Source organism: Salminus brasiliensis, chromosome 2 (assembly GCF_030463535.1).
Source record: "Salminus brasiliensis chromosome 2, fSalBra1.hap2, whole genome shotgun sequence".
NCBI lineage: Eukaryota > Metazoa > Chordata > Actinopteri > Characiformes > Bryconidae > Salminus > Salminus brasiliensis.
Window position 1 is genome coordinate 47,466,450 of NC_132879.1, and position 19,362 is coordinate 47,485,811.

General features: G+C 40.9%; 2 protein-coding genes across 8 annotated transcripts in view; both read left to right on the forward strand.

Moving 5' to 3' along the window:
- Positions 1-13,196, forward strand: part of ccdc136b (coiled-coil domain containing 136b) — a 59,612-nt gene extending 46,416 nt beyond the window's left edge. Inside the window, exons 9-10 of one of the 3 annotated variants that reach the window (XR_011978977.1) lie at positions 2,273-2,338; positions 7,004-7,086. Coding sequence is in view for 2 of the 3 variants with exons in the window: in XM_072673018.1 (XP_072529119.1) it covers positions 2,224-2,328 (105 nt within the window). In the remaining variant the exon portion in view is untranslated. Of the gene's footprint in view, positions 1-2,223; positions 2,339-7,003 lie in introns of all 3 variants that reach the window. The other 2 variants (XM_072673018.1, XM_072673019.1) reach the window with 2 other exon arrangements.
- Positions 13,197-17,420: 4,224 nt separating this feature from the next.
- Positions 17,421-19,362, forward strand: part of flncb (filamin C, gamma b (actin binding protein 280)) — an 86,799-nt gene continuing 84,857 nt past the window's right edge. For all 5 annotated transcript variants that reach the window (XM_072673021.1, XM_072673025.1, XM_072673022.1 and 2 more), the window contains exon 1: positions 17,421-17,964. In XM_072673021.1, the coding sequence (XP_072529122.1) occupies positions 17,550-17,964 (415 nt within the window). In that variant the 5' untranslated portion in view covers positions 17,421-17,549. The remainder of the gene's footprint in view (positions 17,965-19,362) is intronic.

The following is a 19,362-nucleotide window of genomic DNA, read 5'->3' on the forward strand; positions in this document are numbered from 1 at the left end:
CAGCTATTAAGCACAAGTTCCTCGCGTCTATCATGTAAGTGATAAAATGAACTTTGGTGGCTCCCATCAGAGAGCAGAGAGATCAAGCAGCTCCACTCTCACTAAAGATCTGAAATCACAGAGGTTTTTGTCCTGCTGCTGTGAGAAGACCACTCAACACTGTTGGTCTGAAAGCATGTGGAGCTGACCAAGAAGCTCTAGCTGAGAACATACACTATGTGTCCAGACATTTGTGGACACCCCTTCTAAACAATTAATGTATTCCGCCTCTTTCCAGTTGCACCCATTGCTGACGCAGATGTGCAAAAGCACACACACAGCTTGTATTGCCAGTTGAATACGACTAAGAGCAGGTAAACATGAATCTCTTGGCACCATGCCTAATGCCAGGCGTAGACTAGAGGGGTATAAAGCCCCCCAGCACTGAGCTGTGGAGCAGTGGAACTGTGCCAATCCAGGAACTGCTCTTGGGTTGATTTGGGGCGTTGGGGATGCATTGGGGTGGTGATCATCATCCAACATCCCCGACCTCACAAATGCTCTTGTCACTGAAAAGCAGTTCCTCAAATCTGTGCTGCAAAATCTGGAAAGCCTTCGCTGGACAGTAGAGGCAGTTACTCCTAAACTCTTTTTAGGAGCAGATGTCCCAATACTTTTGTCCACATTGTGTATGGTTAAATTATACACCATACAAGCTAAAAACCGCTGCTGTTCTCAGAACACTGGACCACCCCAGATTTCAGACCTCAACATCGTGGTGAAAATGAACGTGTTTGGGATTACTTGAACTGTGGGAAGCAGAAAATGCTCCAACTCTTAAGACTGGGCTATGAAGGTGTGGAAACAGTAGATTTTGTGCAGAAAAAAAACTGAAAGTGAGTCTCCTGGAAAGATCAGAAGCTGTAATAAAGGTAAAGGAAGGACTCAATAAATTCTGAAACATGTTTTCAGACGTCATATGTAGTTGTTGAGAATGTTGGGAATCCAATAACTGAAGGGCTGGTCTCTGCACAGTTTTTTGCCAATTAAGTAATTATCATGACTAGATTGTGTTGATTTTAAGTGTTTTATTAATGTGGGAAATCATGAACACGTTTGAAGCAAGTGAAATCAGTGCATCACGGTTTTCAGTGCAGTGTGAGCAAGGATCTTTAAATGTCAAGATGGCGGCCTTGATGGTGGAACGAGCGCAAGGTCTCCGTCTTGTGTTTAACCATCTTTGGTGTGTTCTAATCGCAGTGTTTTTTTCTGTTCCCCCCTCCCCTGTGGCATCTGCCATCGCTTTGTTCTGTTGCTCTATAACCACTCTGCGCTACACGACCATAAACACATCACAATAATCACAATGCACACTGCACTATCAAATTCTGAACCAATTTGATGTTTCCTAATAATCAAACTGTGTATCTATCTATCTATCTATCTATCTATCTATCTATCTATCTACCTATCTCTGTTTATCTATCTAACTATCTATCTATCTGTCTATCTGTCTGTCTACCTCTCTGTCTGTCTATCTATCTATCTATCTGTCTGTCTGTCAATCTATCTATCTATCTATCTATCTATCTATCTCTGTTTATCTATCTATCTAACTATCTATCTATCTGTCTATCTGTCTGTCTATCTCTCTGTCTGTCTATCTATCTATCTATCTATCTATCTATCTGTATCTGTCTGTCTATCTGTTGGACTATGTGTCTGTCTGCCTGCCTGTCTATCTATCTATCTATCTATCTATCTATCTATCTATCTGTTGGCCTATGTGTCTATGTGTCTGTCTGTCTGTCTATCTATCTATCTATCTATCTATCTATCTATCTATCTATTTATCTGTCTGTCTATCGGTCTATTTGTCTGTCTGTCTGTCTGTCTGTCGGTCTATCTATCTGTCTGTCTGTCGGTCTATCTGTCTGTCTGTCTGTCTATCTGCCTGTCTGTCTGTCTATCTATCTATCTGTTTAATTTACCTTTGGTCAACCCTATCATTCTCTTTCCATTCACTCTCTCCATGCTCACTATGATGGTTCATTCCTTCATTTGTTGTTATTATTATACATGTATATTTTCCTATTCATGTGCAATCATATCTTTTTTTTTTTTTGTCTTTCATGCGCACACACTCACTTTCTTTTTTGATTCCTCTTTTTTTCTCTCTCACCACCTCCTCTTCCTCCTCCTCCTCCCTCCATCCCCCGCTACCCCTTGTTTTTTTCCCCTCAGAACTACTCTCCTCCGTCTGAGTACCCTGTTCTCTCCATACCCTTCATAGGAATGGTTGTAATAATGGCGCTGATATGGTGCTGCTGGACGGAGCTCTTGTCCTAAAGGGGGAAAGGTACGGCTTTGCCTTTTCTTTCTCTAAGACCACAGAGACAGGCCTCCCAATCAGTTACAGTCGCCTTCATCCATGTGACAACTGGACACAAAAGCCCAATAAATGAGAGGTCATTTTTTTTTTACAGTGATTGGTCGAGGTCACTACTGTGAATAAAGCACTAAAGACATAGACCTTTAGCCATTTAGCCCTTTAATGGACGTGCACATTGATTCACAACCATTCTCCCCAATGAAAAATGAAAATAATAATAATAATAATATGCTGCCAGTTTACCATCTTTAATTTTTTGAATTTCTACTCAAATTGGGCAGTACGTTATTAATTTTTGAGAAAACAAGTATTTTCATTGTTTATTACATTATCCAAGTCATTTGAAACACATTCAGCGATGTTGAGGTCTGGGCTCTGGGGTGGTCCAGCTTTCTGAGAACAGCAGCAGCTACAGCAGATTGATTTAACCATATGTTCTTATTTGTCATTACTAGCTTTTTGCTCAGCTCCACCTCCTTTTAGACCCACAGTGTTGAGTGGTCATCTCACAGTGAAAAGATGGACAGAACTACCTGCTTTCAGATCTGAAGAGAGAGTGGAGCTTGATTTTCTCTTCTCTTCCTCAAAGATTATAGAGTTATGTACTGTTAGAGGGACAGTTCTGGTTGTCTACAGTTGCTATTCTCCTTTAACTTAAATCTAATCTGCTAAAAAATCCAAACTTTTACAGAATGGCTGTTTTGATTGGAAATTAAATAAATGAATGGTGGACTCTGGCCCCGTACTGTATTGCAAAATATAAGTAGAATATACTGTAATATATTTTTTTAATATTACATTTTTGTATTGGCTGAACACACTCTATATAACAAAAAGGTGCTACAAGAAGCTTAATGTTTTATGTAATGGCTATCTGACCTTAAATGAGCACTATAAAGCCAAGAAAAAGCCAGAAAAACTCTTTTAAGAGCAGGTGTCCTAATACTTTTGTCAAATCATACACTGAAAGGCTTCTGTACTTGGTTAAAAAGTACAAAAAGTTGCAAGCAAAGTTGTTTCGCATCAGATGTGGGAAAGTTATAGTAATATTCATGTATCTGATTTTGAAAGCGTCAGCACAAAAGTCTACAAAATGCTAGCGATAAGCAGTTAAGTGACTGTTGCTGTCAGCACTGCGGAGCTCAGCGGCTCACCCAAGCATTCCTGCTGTTTTTTTGCTTTCATGCTAAGTGAGAACACGTTGGGTCTAACCTGACCTCACACTGAGAGCACATACACAGAAACCAGAAAAAAACAGATTTTCTAAAATACTGAGGATACATTTCAGACGGTGACCTGAAACATTGTGGTGAACTTGTCAGATGATGTTGATCTACCCAAGAATACACATACTGAAACTGTAACGTGTTGTCAAAATATCACAATTATTTTTTTATGATTTATTTTGTAAGGTCACACTGATGGAACAAGGTCTTTTGTGTTGTGTATCAAGTTTTTAGAGTTTTAGGACCATATCTTACACCCCACCTTTCGCCTGCATCATTTAAATAGCGACGGTGCTTGTGAATATATCTAAGCCAATGGGCACGATGGTCTCGAAATGAGGTGTGTTCAGGTACATTTCTGCCATATTGCTATTTTGGCAATGAAAAACACAGGTGCACCACTGACTGAAAACAACCTAGGCAGACATCCACAGTCAGATGTTCATTGCTATCTTGGCTCTGAATTGTCAACAAAGGCTCGTGCCCAATGCGCGTACACCAGCACTTTTCGCCAAAGTCAGGCCGTACCGTAAGGGAATGGCGAGCGACACGCTGATTGGTTTATTGCACGTTATGTCCAAAACACACCCATGATTAATTAAGAGACATAGTATATGACTTTTCGAGCCGCGCAAGGCATACTTTTCCCATTGTTACAAAAGCACTGCCACACTGGCACACCCTTAATCAAGCTGCACAGTTGATGAATTACCTAAAGATCACTAAAATTTTGCCCTTTGAGTCTAATGCCATTAGCTGTTTTCACTGTGCTAGCATAGCTACAAAAGACCACATTTGTGGTCGATGCATGCAGAGGTCACCTAAATCTAGTACTGAGATATGCTAAGCAAGATTTAGCACCCAGATGGAACTGGGATCTGACAGAACCTGCTCAGGAAAGTGCAGTTCCTTTTACTGCACTTTCCTCAGGCCTGCCTGTCACCGTACTCTTCAGTGTTCACACTGGCTCTGGGGATTGAGCTGTGGCTGAAACACTGGGGAGGGAGAAGAAAGAATAGCATGCAGGTATTGGAGGTGTTCTGTTAAGCTGTGGTTGAAGCAGCAGAGCTGTTGCTTCACTCTGTAAGGGGAGATGGAATGACGTGGTAGTTATATTCACCCGGAGACCTGCGGAGATCACCTCTGGCCAAAACAACTCGCACAACTCTGATTGCAACACTGCTGGCCTGCAAGGCCACTCCTGACACAAACACACACATGCTGTGATTCAGCCTGGCCTCTCTGCCAACCTGATAAACCCTAGAAGGAGGGAGGGACCCACACATAAACACATATACACACATTCACATATAAGGGCAAGTAAAAGTTTAGGCACTATTGGACAAAGTATTAATTACTGTGAATAAGCAAGTGAGTAAAAAATGGCCTGTTTTACAAAGCAAGATACTTTTTTATTTAACAGATTTTTTTTATAATAACAAAAATTACGAGTTTAAAAATAGTTCTTGTTTCCAAAATCTGTCTGGTTTCTTTGAAAACTTCTGCTGCTAAATTTTGTGGTGGGGTCAAGTACTCATCAGGTGTCACTGCACAGTAGAATAGTGCACCACCACCATTAAATCTTCTTAAAGGTCTTTTGCAGTCAGACAGGGGGTCTTAATTTGCCTTTCTAGCAATCCTACAAGCAGTTCCTCACCTCAACTTGTTTTCTTAAGTTGATTACAAATGTGTGAAATGGGCAGCTGATATATACGATATAGCCTTAAGGAGCTAATTAACTCCTTAATGCACACTGAGGTGTATTACTTAGTAACTACAGGGACTTCTGTACAAACTAGTGGGGCTATTCTTTGGTAATAGACGTTTGTAATAACACTTTCCGCTTGCCTATGTGCCATTGGCTGTTAAAGGAGTTAAGGTCTAAGACCTTGATAAAAGTTATCCTGTGTATCTTGCGTTGTCCAAACCTTTACATGGTGTTAAAAAAATGTGCCTTGTCTTGCCCCCCCACCACACACACACACAATACTGTGAGCTTTTATTAAATCGACAAATAGATTATTTTATTAATAAGTGTGAAAGTGTGTAATGATGTGTATGTATAAATGTGTGCTGCAGGTAGTGTGTGTGTGTGTATGTGCATGCTTGTGAGTGTTGATGCATCAGCATTATTTTCTGCATGCATTTAATGTATGCAAATCTTCTTAAATGTGGTTTTCCTTTTACTTAAAGTGATGGTTTGGCCAAAAATGTACTTTTCACCCGAAGCAACTGATTGTGAGTAAGTTAATGAAAAATGGGTAGCAAACAAGTAGTGGGTGTAGCTAACAGTAATGAGAGTTAGTAGCCAACAGGTAATGAGAGCATGCAGCTAACAAGTAGCTAATAGAAGCAATCAAATAGCAGGTAGCTAACAAGTAATGGAAGCATCTGCACTATATGGACAAAAGTATTGGCACATACCTCTTAATCGTTGAATGCAAGTGTTTTATTTACTCCCATTGCCACAGGTGTATAAAATCAAGCACCTAGCCATTCTGCAAAGGCTGTCTTTGCAAAGGTTAGTGAAAGAATGGGTTGTTCCAAAGAGCTCACTGAATTCCAGTGTGGTACTCTAAAAGGATGCCACAAGTCAGTTTGTAAAATTTCTTCCCTTCGCCAATTGCTATGATGCATAGTGCATAAACGTCGACAACTCTCTGCTGACTTAATTACTGCAGAGTTCTGGCCTTAACATGAACAGAAAAACTGTGCACAGAGACCCTAATGACAGAGCTGAGCTGTGGAAATGTGTTCTGTGGAGTGTTCTAATGGGCGAGTCTAGGTCTGGCGAATGCCAGGACAACAGTACCAGCTTGACTGCACCATGCTCACTGTAAAGTTTGGGATAATGCTATGAGTTTGTCTGTCAGGAGTTGGCACATAGGTGTCTTAGTTTCAGTGAAGGGAAATCTTAATTTTTTGACAGACAAAGATATTTTGGACAACTCTGTGCTTCCATGGTTGTGAAAACTATTTAGGGAAGGCCCTTTTCTGTTCCAGCATGATTGTGCCCCAGTACATAAAGCAAGGTCCATAAAGGCATGGTTGTGTGAGTTTGGTCTGGAAGAACTTGACTGACCCACACAGAGCCCTGTGAGATCTTTGACCTGTGACCTCACAAATGCTCTTCCGAATGAATGGGCAAAACTTACCCCAGCCACACTCCAAAACCTTGTAGAAAGCCTTTCCAGAAGAGTGGGAGCTGTTATGGCTGCAAACTCCATATTAACGGTATATTAATGGGCCTATGGATATGGGATATGGTATGGGATATCATACAACCTCCTGTAGGTATAACGTGTAAGTGTCCCAATGCTTTTGTACTCTTGCCTTAATGAGATAAATAAATGCACTTGCATCTGACCCCTGACCTATCTGTCCTTCTGCTTTGTGCTGACCCTAGGTAAGAGAGGGAGACTGGAACCTGGTGATGATGGTTGCCGTGGCAGCAGCAGCGGTTTTGCTCGTGCCCAGTTTGACCAGAGCTTTTTCTTGAGTTTTGGACAGGAAGTGACCTCATCCTCCAATGTGATCTACGTGACCTGCTTGCTTATATTCTCTGTGGTACACCTACTCACACAAACACACACACACACACACACACACACACACACACACACACACACACACACTCACTCACTCCCACACACTCACAGAACTTCCATAACCGCAAATGAGGACTTCTCCTGAAATGGACACGATACTCTACAGTCTGGGAGACCACAGAAACACACTCGCCTCCAAGTTCAGTGCTTTTGTTCCTTGTCTTGCTGCTCTGGTTGTGTGCTTCTCTTGCTCTGTTGTCCTCCATGTCCTTCTATAGACAAAAACACTCCACTTGACAAAGCAGTGGACGCGACGTGAGCACTGACACGCTGTGCTAAAGCACACAGAGATGGAAAGATACAGAAAACGTCATCTTTAAAAAGGTTTTTAGCTGTCCTCTCTTGCTTTAATCATCTTTATTGATTGGGTTGATTGTTATTTTATTTATTTATTTTTTTTTTGGTGAAAGCTGAGGGGACTAAGGGTTTGTTTGCCTTATTTTCGACTCTTTCTGTTCTGGGTTTTCAGTGCATAGGTTGCCAGTCTCTCATCGCTATTGCTTTGAATGCAGTCTCTTGCTTCAGTCTCATTGCTTTTCAGGTACGCCGTGGCAGCATGTGACGTGATCCTTATCTAAAAGCTTTGTCACTTTCCAAATATCGCCTGTTCCACTGGGAAACACGTAATTCCTTTACGTTTAGTTAGTTTGAACACTAAGAAACGACTCTTTGTTTCTAATGCATGCGTCATACAGTTTCACCGATAACTATGTAACTGAAATCGTACTACGCCTAACTGTGGTTTGACTAGGTTTGTAACGCTCAAAGTGTTTTTCATAGTTCACGGGTGGGAGCACTGTTCATTGTGGTGGGAAAAAATTCAGACAGTAGCAAGAAAAGTGATTATGCTAAAGTTAGTTCAGGATTGATAATGAACGACAGTTATGACAGTATATATTGCTAACTAAACTACTGTATAAACGCTCACTTGACAGTCTTAACCGTTTCAAGTGGGATATATTTTTTGTATATGTGTGTATAATCAAATGGAAGTGATTTCATGAGAAATGATAGTAAAGAGAGAGTAAACTATTTTTGTACACAGCTTAACTGCAGTGCAGGCTCCAGTATTACTCCTGGGTGGTGATATTGGTAAGTAGCAGAGAATTACATTTCAGGGCAAATGTTCTTCTTTAGCAAGTATTTGGACAGTGGCACAGTTTTGTTGATGTTGGCTCTGTGCTCTAGCATGTTGACTTTGATTTTTGAAACAATGACTGTGGAACACAGAAAATTTTGAGGGTTGAGGGTTTTATTCAGAAGTGTTTTACTCCTGCCATCATGATCTGAAGAGTGCTGGCTCGAATCCTGAGTGATGCTGCTTACCATCAGCAGCCGGAGTCTGGGAGAGCACAATTAGCATTGCTGTCTCAGGAGTGGGTTGATGGCACGTCCTCCCCTCATCACTCCTAGTGAGATGTTGGTCAGCACAGAAGCCTTTCTGTTAGCTGTTGTTTCTGAGCTGGGGAACCATGATCTGGCTGCCTGGCAATGTTGCATCAGAGGCAGTTTGAAAAAAGTGGCGGTGGCTGGCTTTACATGTCGGAGGACATGAAGGATGGCCTTCCAAATTGGGTAGAAAATGGAGTAAAATTAGTAAAAAGATGATATATATAAATCAGTGTTTTACTCATTACAAGTATCTCAATTTAATACACTCAGGCCTCAAACAGTGTGAGCTTATATATACAGTATCATAAAAATGTTTACTTTTGTAATGTAAACTGCTCTAAAGAACTGAAAATGGATTTAGAGTTATTACACTCATAGTATTTACACAGATCAGCCATATCATTAGTACCACTGACTGGTAAAGTGAAAAAAAAAAACACTGAATATCTTAATTTACGATGCCATCTGTCAAGGGGTGGAATCTGCCTATTAGGCAGCAAGTGAACAGTAAGCTCTTGAAGGTGATGTGTTAAAAGCAGGAAAAGTGGTCAAGCATAAGAATCTGAGCCACTTTAACAAGGACCAAACTGTAATCTCAAAAAAAAAACAACAAAAAAAAAACAGTTCAAGCCAGTTCAAGAAAGCCCAACTGGTGGGTCATGGGCACCTACATCTCATTGATGTAATCCATGGAGGCCCAGTCTCACAACTTAAAGAATCTTCCACTTACCTATGATACGAATGGTCAGCACTAGGGGGGACCATTCGTACCTACTTAATATTAAACAGATGGTACTAATGTTATGGCTGGTTGGTGTATATTCTGTGTATAATGTCTTTATATGGTGAATCACAACCCTTGGACAGCTCAGGACAATCAGATACCCAGATGTTGACTTGAAAAGGGTCTAGATTCTAGATAAGGTGTTTGCATTTGGAGTTGCTGTTTGTTCTTGACATGAAGACCAAAGAAGTTTTAATGTTCATTCAGGAGAGCATGGTTCGGCTGAAAAAATCAGTCAGAAACAACCAGTGTATCAACATTCGATACTTTGATAAGAGACAAGAAGGTTCCTGTAAATGGACCTTAGCAATAGCAAATGACATGGGATATCATGGCAGACTGTAGCAATGGATGACTACAGAATACCTCTATGATGGAAAACTGTCAGAGAGAGCTGGAACACTATCCAGAACACAGGAATAGTCTAAGACTATAAGAAAGAGTTGAATACACCAGCGAAAAAAAAACACCAAAGGGTCCAAGAAAGGTTTTTGATACATGGTTCACACAGTATAGATGCAGATTCTCTTGCTTTTAAGCTGATATTCTGCAAATTTTACCTTTCCACCAAGCCATTGTTTCAGTTCAAATCCAACATCTCAGAGCAATGAGCCACAACAACAAGTACTGTGTCATTTTACTACTACTTCCACACTGCACTGTATATTTAGTTCAGTTCTGCTAAGAGTAGCATACACAAACTGCTTGCCATTTACCTTCAGGACCCTTCAGCACATTGCAGTGTTCTCACTTGATTTACACGTACACATTCCAAAATATGATAGACGATAGTCATACGATATGACCCGTCTAAAAATCCTCCTGAAGCTAGACTCTGAGCACTTGATGTGTGCATGGTGCAACATGTGTAGCACAATTACACTAGCTTTACGTGACGTATGCAGATAGATATACAAATTATGCACTTTCTGTCCTCAGATTTGTTTATGTTGGATTAAATCCAGTCTTGAAGAATAATGAATAGAATAGTCCAGTCAAAAGAGCTAACATTGCTAACAGTGAATGAAAGTATAATAGCCACGGCTAACCATTATGCAAATTACATCATGCTAATTGGCAGTGATGAACCATAACTTTTTGATCTAGGCCTTTAGTTCGGACCATAAATATTAAAATTCTGGTCAAAAGTAAGAAGGTATGCTAGCTCGCTTGTTCTTTCTAATTGGAATTACCGTTCCACCTTAACTGGTGCTGCAGTATTGGACATGTAGCTATTAGCACCAGAATGTAGCTGCTGCATCATTTAAGGTGGAGCATAAAATGACAGTAGGCAACAGCTGCCTGAACACTCCACTTTTCATGCTCAAGTTATAGCCATTGGCTATAGATGGGACGTTTAGATTGAGTCGCTGACCAGTATTCGCTTAAAAACAAATCAAACGTTTGATACGCTCTGACTGGTCAAAACTCGAAGCCTGCGGCCCTCACACACTACTGTATTCTCTCCTCAACTGTCAACTCTGTCTGAAATCAGCAGACTACAGCCAACCAGCACAACACAACTCAAACAGACTGACAATTGGGGCTAAAATCAGGGAAAATTTTGTGTAGTGTAACCCTGGCTTAAGGCATCCTGGCACAGAGCTTCCACAGTTTTCAGTGACGTATCTTGGACTTCCATAAGGTCAAGAGGGGTGATTTTCTTACCAAATCCATCCCATGCGTTGGAAATGAAAATGTGATTGGTTGATTTCACTGCCAGTTCTAATTATAGTTATAGTAAATCTAATGTGTAGGGCTTTCTGTTCATCAAACCATTGGCTAAACCAATGGAAGAGCTCACTTGACTGTGTCTGCCTAGATACCAAAGTGAAAAAACACCCTGATTGGACAATTTTCTGTTGGTTGACTCCACTAATAAAAATAACCAAAAAAAAATTACTTACATATTTTTTCCAATTCCTAGAAATTCTTGGAAGGCCTAGAAAACCTTGAGGGTTCTCCACTGCTAATTGGTGACTACTAGCTTCCATTCACGTTTGGACACATTAGCATGATTGGTCAAGCTATCTCTTTATTGATCTTGATGTTATTTCTATTTTTGAGCATCTTTAATATTACTGTCACTGTATACTAACAGTCTTATAAACTATTGTTATGTCAATTAGGGCTCATCGGTCACTCTGACTAAGAAAGCTCAAATTAGCCTAGTCCCAAACTTCACAAATGTAGCTGAAGAAGAACTAATGCACATAAACAGAGTGTTTTTTGAGAGTGTGGGAGATTCTGTGCCTCTTTCCACATGGCTGTAAAGCATAGAAAAGATGCTCCAACTTGAAAACGAGTTAGAAGGGTTGCTGTACTTGGGTAATCTACAGTGTGCCTAGGTTGTCGCAGTGCTGTCTTCCGGTATCTTGTGGATAGATGAACACTTTAGACCTCAGTGCTAGCGCAGCTGAATGTGTATCGATGTACTAAGGGTTAATGACTTTATAAGACAATGCATGCTACGCAGTAAAGCTTATTTTCTATTGAAACGTGGTCTTTGTACTGTATTATAAATATTTCTGTAGGTCTACAGCTTTGGTGGGATATACTGTGAAAACTAGACGCGAAGCCTTCAAATCTCAAAGTCTGACACTGCAAACACAGAGCCGCGTGGGGGGATGTAAAGTTTTCCGAATAAAATGAACACAGCTGGCAGTCTGATAGGCCCGCAGTGGGCATTTGTAAATGGTGTAAACAACGTCAGTGTGTTTGCATGCCTGTCATTGTAGTGCTGCATGCGGTCTGATAGTAGTAAATACAGTAGAATTTCTTTTTGGAATTATTATTATTATTATTATTATTAATTTCATACAAATGGCAGTGAACATTGTTTTTTCGGGACACTGCATGAGTCTGTTTGCCTTGACCAAAATTGTTGTTACAATTCCAATTGGTTCCATTTGCAGTTAATTACCCTTTTAACAAATTTGGGTTGTTAATAAGGTGTAATCAGTTATGTCTATGTTCTGTATTATCCTGTGTTCTCTCTATGTGTATTTTTAAATATCTGTCGATCGGCCGGATTAATCCTTCAGAAATTGTACAAGTCAGTTATTCAGCATGGCTCACAGTTTATCTAAAAAACTGACTGCTTTCACTCATTTGAGCCACCATTATTTACACAAATACAGTCCTGTAACTATAACCTGTATTAGCAGCATAAATGATAAATTAGCCAGGGGTTAATAGGTCAAAGCAAATATTTGCCATGAACCGTCTGACAAATGTCTATTGGCTTCAACAGTGTAAACTTGTGTAAATAATGTTACCCAAAAAGATGTAAGCATGGATGACTCTGTAAAGCCTGTTGCATTAATCTGTCAGTACTATACTTCTTTTTGGTTCTTTTTCAGTGACATTAGATAGTAGAAAAGTATATAGTGAATTCTCAATCTGTGTTTGCCTTACTGTTCTATGTCCATTTTCTTCCATTCTACTCAAATGTCTCTGTTCTCTTCTGTTCTGTTCAGATCTGAACGCAAGTAAAGTACGGCTTTGAATGAAGACCCCATCACATTAGTAAATGATGCTTTAATCTGAATCTGGCAGTTGATAGTGTATTGAGATGTTGGTGTGTGGCTTTGTGGAGATGCTGTTGACTGTCTCTGTGTGGCATAGGCCTAACTGTATTGTACGACATCTATGACTCGATTATATGTTGTTCTATGCCTTGACAGGCAATTGTGTAAAAAATAAAAAAACAAAAAGAGACAGGACGATAGAAACATCAAGACTTTCAGTATTTTGGTAATCTGACTGTACATTTTGTAAATGATCTGAAAGAAATAAAGTAGTTTATCCATGCACTTTTCTTTTCTGATGTTAATATACTATGTATTACTCACTGGGGATGAAATATGACTTTGTCAGTAGATCACCAGTACCAGGATTGCCATAGAAGAACCACTTCTGGTCCCTGAAGAATCTTCTGAAAGCTTCTTAGCTTTCTGAAAGCTAAATTCCGGGAAGCAAGAGTGTATCTGTGCCAGGCTAAAGCTAACCTAGTTACAATCTCAGAGCTCAGCAATTTTTTCTGTAAAAGATGAATCTTGTTTAATTCAGAGGCAAAATAACAGGGTTGTAAATAAACTTGTAAAACACGCAGCAGATATCTGGAGCATATAAACATGAACCTATTGGCACCATGCCTAATGCCAAGTGTGGGCCGCAGAGGGGTATAAAGCCCGCCATCATTGAGCTGTGGAGCAGTGGAACTGTGCTCTCTGGAATGATGGTTGGTGCTCCATCCAATACTTTTGGTATAAGTTGGGGAGTTGAGGATGAGGTGGGGTGGTGATCATCCAATATACTATATATCATGTGGGGCTGAACATGGGCTAGGTAGGTTCCAGGTGGGCATGGGCTCTGAGTGGGTTTGTACACTGTGTATTGTTACTGGGACCCATTTGGGCTTCCCAAACGGGCCCCATTGTTACAGCCCACCATAATCTCACATGGGTCTCATTTAGGCCCCATGTGCAGTGTACAAACCAGATAAGGCCCATGTTTAACCCCCTGGTCTCATCACTGACACTGGTGAGAATCAATATGTGGGACAAACATGGAACCCGAGGACAAAACTTTCTGGTTCACAGAACAGCCATATGATTTAGGGTTTCTCAGCAATAGTAGTGTTTTTCCTAGAACTGAATGTCCCAGCCAAGATCTTTTTAGGAACTGTTATGTCATGTAAGCTGATGTTCTTGTATTGTTTCTGTTATAGTGCTAATAAGGAAAGATTACTAAAATCCTAGAGACTTCAGAGCATTTAGTCAGAGAGAACACATCCCTTTATCACATTACCCATCGCTACTCTTAGAACAATGCGTCAGTACTGCTTCTTTAAAGCGAAGGCAAACAGTCGGATAATAACAGCACCCATACATGAACCATTGGAGAGAGTTCCACCTTCTTTTCTTTGCCAGCGTGTTTCTGTACTTTCAGTGACCCCTGACATTTGCTTTTCTCTCCTCTGTGGGTTTTTTTTACTCCCAAACCATGGAGAGGAGAGACTCCATTAACATGCCGAGATGCTAAGTCAGAGAGATGACATCATACTACAGTACTGGGAGTGCCCTAAGACTATTTATAGACTGAGTGGAGACGATTAGCTCTTTCTACGACTTTCCTCACGTCTTAAGGACTACATGGGTATACATGTAGGTGACATACAGTGAGTCCAGTCCATAGGGGGGCCCATTCTGCCAGTAAATGTGACCCACATTTCCCCTTCCCTCAATATGGTTTAGTCACTGTTGACCACCGCAGTGGTAGCTCTGCATTGCACAAGAACTCACATATTCTGTTTCACGTTCCTCCCCACAAGCTCCTTCAACACAAACATTCCATCACACTCAGTCAAGAAGGAATCTGCTCTGGACATGAAGGTTTAAATAATAAAGTTAGTCATGGTCTAAAATATAGAGGGGAAAGCCCCTAATAGGTCCAAAAATGTGCTTAAAACAGGCATCTCATCCATTACACACTCATCTTGCCCACAGTCATATTGCAAGGATGACAAATTTGTGATGTTATTTTGACTAGTCATATGTTACCATTGATTTACATGATGGAATCTAATTCTCTCTTCTCTATTAGTACATTTTACCAGTAAATATTCCCATTACAGATGTCTATAATTATTATTTACAGTAAAAAAAAACCTACACTGTAATGGTCATGAAAAAATATCTAGTTTTAGATATCAGTAATATTATTCTAACCAGTTCAAGCCAAATTACAGATAACCAAAACTGCATTTTAGAAATCTGTATTTTAGTCCTTAATTATGTCCTTACACATACACTATATGTCAAAATGTTTGTGGACACCCCTTCTAATAAATGCCATCACCCATTGCTGACACAAATGTGCAAATGCACACAAACACAGCTTGTCTAGTCCTTGTAGAGAAGTACTGTCAGTAGAATATGAGTCTCTGGAGCAGAGAAACATCAACCTATTGGCCCCATGCCTAACGCCAGGTGTGGGCTAGAGGGGTATAAAGCCCTCCCAGCATGGAACAGTGGAACTGTGTTCTCTGGAATGATGGTTCTTTAGTCCATTCAGTACTTTTGTGATGGGTCAAAATCTTCTAGACTGCCTAATGGGTAAAAAATGTCAGAGCTAATATCTGAAATTAGAATTTCTATTAGGACATCTTAAATTTGAGGTTTTACTAGTGAAAAACGCATCGCTGGTGGGGGCTTGTCAAAGTTTTCAGAATGATGTGGAATGAATAAACTAAATGGTCTTAGAATTAGATTTAGAGTAAGTTAATTACTTACATGACACTGTTTACTGTACGTAACATTTCATTTTAAAGAGCTAGAAGCTAACGTCACATGACCAATAGTGTTCGAAACAGATTAGGCTATGACTTAAAAAGGGCTGTGAAGGTACCAGGGCCCATTAAAGCACAGTCCAGACTTTTCTTTAGCTTTTCTGTTCTTTTAATTTATTATTTAAATACATTTGTACGATTACAATTCATTCCATTACAAGATATATCACTAAAATCTGAACAACTCTATATAAAATGAAGTTTACTTAGCTGGTCTAACAGGGGCTTTTCGTCTATATAATTTTGTGTATGACAAACATACATGAAAATAACCCGCTTTGAAGTACCGGAGTTCATCTGGGTTGCTATTTTTCCAGTCTTCTAATGTTACTCTTTATGTTACAACATGGTGTCACAGATGCCTAAGCTACAGGATGACCTCTTAAATAAGCCTAATTTAAACTCCCAAAGCATATTCTTAGCCAGACACTGTGCTCAGGGGCTTTTGTTGGCCATCATCTTCATCATCACGTCATGCAAATCCACTCCGCGAACTCTGTAAAGGTGTGACGCATACACCTACTAATAGAGGTCTGAAATACATCCCATTCTGCATCTACCCCCATAGTGCTAGGGGTGCATATTTAAGGTAGACCTTTATTAACTGGCATCACAGAAATGACCTCACACTCCAGAATGGGTGGCATGCCAAAAACAGGGCTTTATTAATAAACAAACCTAATATTAATAAAGTGTTTAGCACGCCGTGTCTATAAGATTCTGAGGTCATCTGCTTTTCCAAGTCTCAATTGTTAGGAGCCACCACTGTAGACTGTTTTAATATCAGCTGCCCATTGCGCCCAATTTTAGAAGCCGTTATCCCCCAACACGCCTGTATTCCGACAAGTCCCGCCCCTCCTGTGCGGGGATTGGCTAAGTAGTTTGGAATCACTGCACTACAAGTTCGCCCAAACCAAGCGCTGACCAATCCTAGCGCAGGCGTATGAACCAGTAGCCAATCCGAGCGCGGTGGGTGGAGTTTGTATGAAAACGGGTGGAAAAAAACAAAGAAACGCAACAACGCTTTTGGGAGGCCTAAAAATACTCATCACTGTAACCGTCGCGGCGATTGGGGTTCTTAGCCAATCCCATTCCCCCCGCGTGCGCTTCGGCCAATCAGGCGCCGTGTCGGTATCCCGGCGAGATTAGCCCCTTAGTTACCCATCCCACAGTTGTATATGGTCATGATGACAGCGGCATACCAAGAAATCCACTGGCCTGACGTGAGCCGGAGGGTCTTGGGTGTTTTTTTAAAGCCCTCTCTGGCCACTTGCTTTATTTAAACCATTCAAGTGTAGCTAACCGAGGCCACCACACTTCCAGCTCCACCGCCGCCGTGCGCCGGTCTCCTCTCCGTTCCGTTTGGGCTTACCCCGTCTCTCTTTCTCCCTGGTTCTCTCTCCTTTCAACAACTTCTCAGAGGTCGCGTCTTCGTGTGAGCCTTCACTGATTTATTGGGACGTAAAAACAACCATTTACTTTTTACTTTTCATTAGCTAGCTAGCAAACTCTGTGAGGAGAGGAATTAGGGGTGGAAGGCTCGACGTCTTGTTTGTGAGGGTGCTTTTTGTTTTAAACAAGGCTGAGAAACTCAGAGGCTCGCCGTCCTTCTTCACTTCTTCCAACTTTTTAACGGTTTCTCTGTTTTTGTATTTTTTTAAATTAACTTCGGCGAGCGCACGCGCCTGGTACTGCCCTCGCTCCCCCACCCGCCCGTGGTGAAGTTTCACACACACACACACACACACACACACACTCACACACACCGGCCACACTGATTGCCGTATAAAAAGGGGGCGCGCGAAAAAGCGAAAACATGATGAGCAACAACGCGTACTACGAACCGCAGCACCACCAGCAGCAGCAGCAGCAGCAGCAGCAGCAGCAGCCCACTCTGTACTACCAGGGCACGGACGACGGCGAGGAAGGCGACGAGGAGATGCCGGCCACAGAGAAGGACCTGGCGGAGGACGCGCCGTGGAAGAAGATCCAGCAGAACACCTTCACCAGGTGGTGCAACGAGCACCTCAAGTGCATGAACAAGAAGATCGGGGACCTGCAGAGAGACCTCAGCGACGGCCTGAAGCTCATAGGGCTGCTGGAGGTTCTGAGCCAGAAGAAAATGTACAGAAAGTACCACGCCAGACCCAACTTCAGGCAGATGAAGCTGGAAAACGTGTCCGTCGCGCTGGAGTTCCTGGAGAGGGAGCACATTAAGCTCGTATCTATAGGTGAGTGGCAGGGTGGCTTTTACGCTGCGAAGAAAGTTTTGACTCACGCTGCAGTTCCACTGACCAGTACTAGGGGGCGCCTGTGGGTTGGACTGAATGGAAATATGACGAGCCTAATTATAACGGAGTGATTAGCCTGTTAGCCAGTCCTCTCAGGTTACTGTGGTGAGGGAGCTGGACTCATCTACTTGAAGTAATTGTGTGGAAATGGAGTGAACGGTCATGGTGGTGGTGGTGGTGGTGGGCTTTTTCTCTGAGGTCTGAGTGAAGGTGGTCTGCGATGCTGCTCAGTAGCGTGTGGAGCGCTGGTGCTGGGTTGCGGGTACCTGACGGCTCTGGTTGTTCGCTTAGTAAAACTGCATAGGTCTTCAGACGCTGTAGCTCATTTTAAGGTATATAAGGTCATATGCAAAAGTTTGGACACGGAGGACACACAGGACACACACTTCTTGGCACTGTCACGCAGAAACCTTGTATCTCCAAATTGGCAACTCTACAGGAGAAGGAAAAAGCTTTCTAAACGTTACAAAGATTTCTTTCTGGTCATTTCATGGAGGATTTCTATTGGTCCATTCACCATGACGTTTTGCAATATTTGTTATTTAAGTTTAATATTTTAATTGTAATAAATGCATTTCAATTTATTCATTAATTCAAAAAGTAAAGAAAAAAGAGATAATCGAAAAATAATGGAGAAAATGGAGATACAAGGTTTCTGTTTAACAGTGACAGTTATTTAGTTGCTGTGTATTTGCTTATTTTAACATATTGGGGAAAATATGAAAAAAGTTAATAAATGTAGAAAGGTTATGGCACATTTCATGCTATGTTGACACCCCCCCCAAAAAAACAACCTAAAACCAAATAAAAATAAATGATCAATTAGCCAAATTGCTGTAAAATAATCAGGAAAATGCCATAGTTAGGTTTTCCAGGTGGCAATAACATCCATAGGTCTGGTTGGATGTAGGTTGTCACATCTGGTGACCAAGTATGGTTACGCAACCAAAATCCATCAACATCACATGAAATATTAAATACGACATGAAATACTAGTGTTTAGTTTAAGTTATGGTGACTAAAACATGTCTGCTAAAGGATACGTCCACATGACATGAAATTCTAACTTTGGTTGGATGTTGCAATTTTTTTTTATGGATGTGTTTTTTTGTTTAGAAATGTAATATACAAAATGACTCAAACACCACATATCCATATATATGTAAAACTTCCATTTAGACACATCCTCATTGTAGCTGGATTGTAGGTTAGACTTAACTCTGCCTGTCCTTTCAAACTTTTATGTATGACTGTGATCTGAAAATTCGCAAACAAATAAATGTATTATTTGGCACCCTTTCAGAAACATCACATGTAAATAATCACATGTTTCTGCAC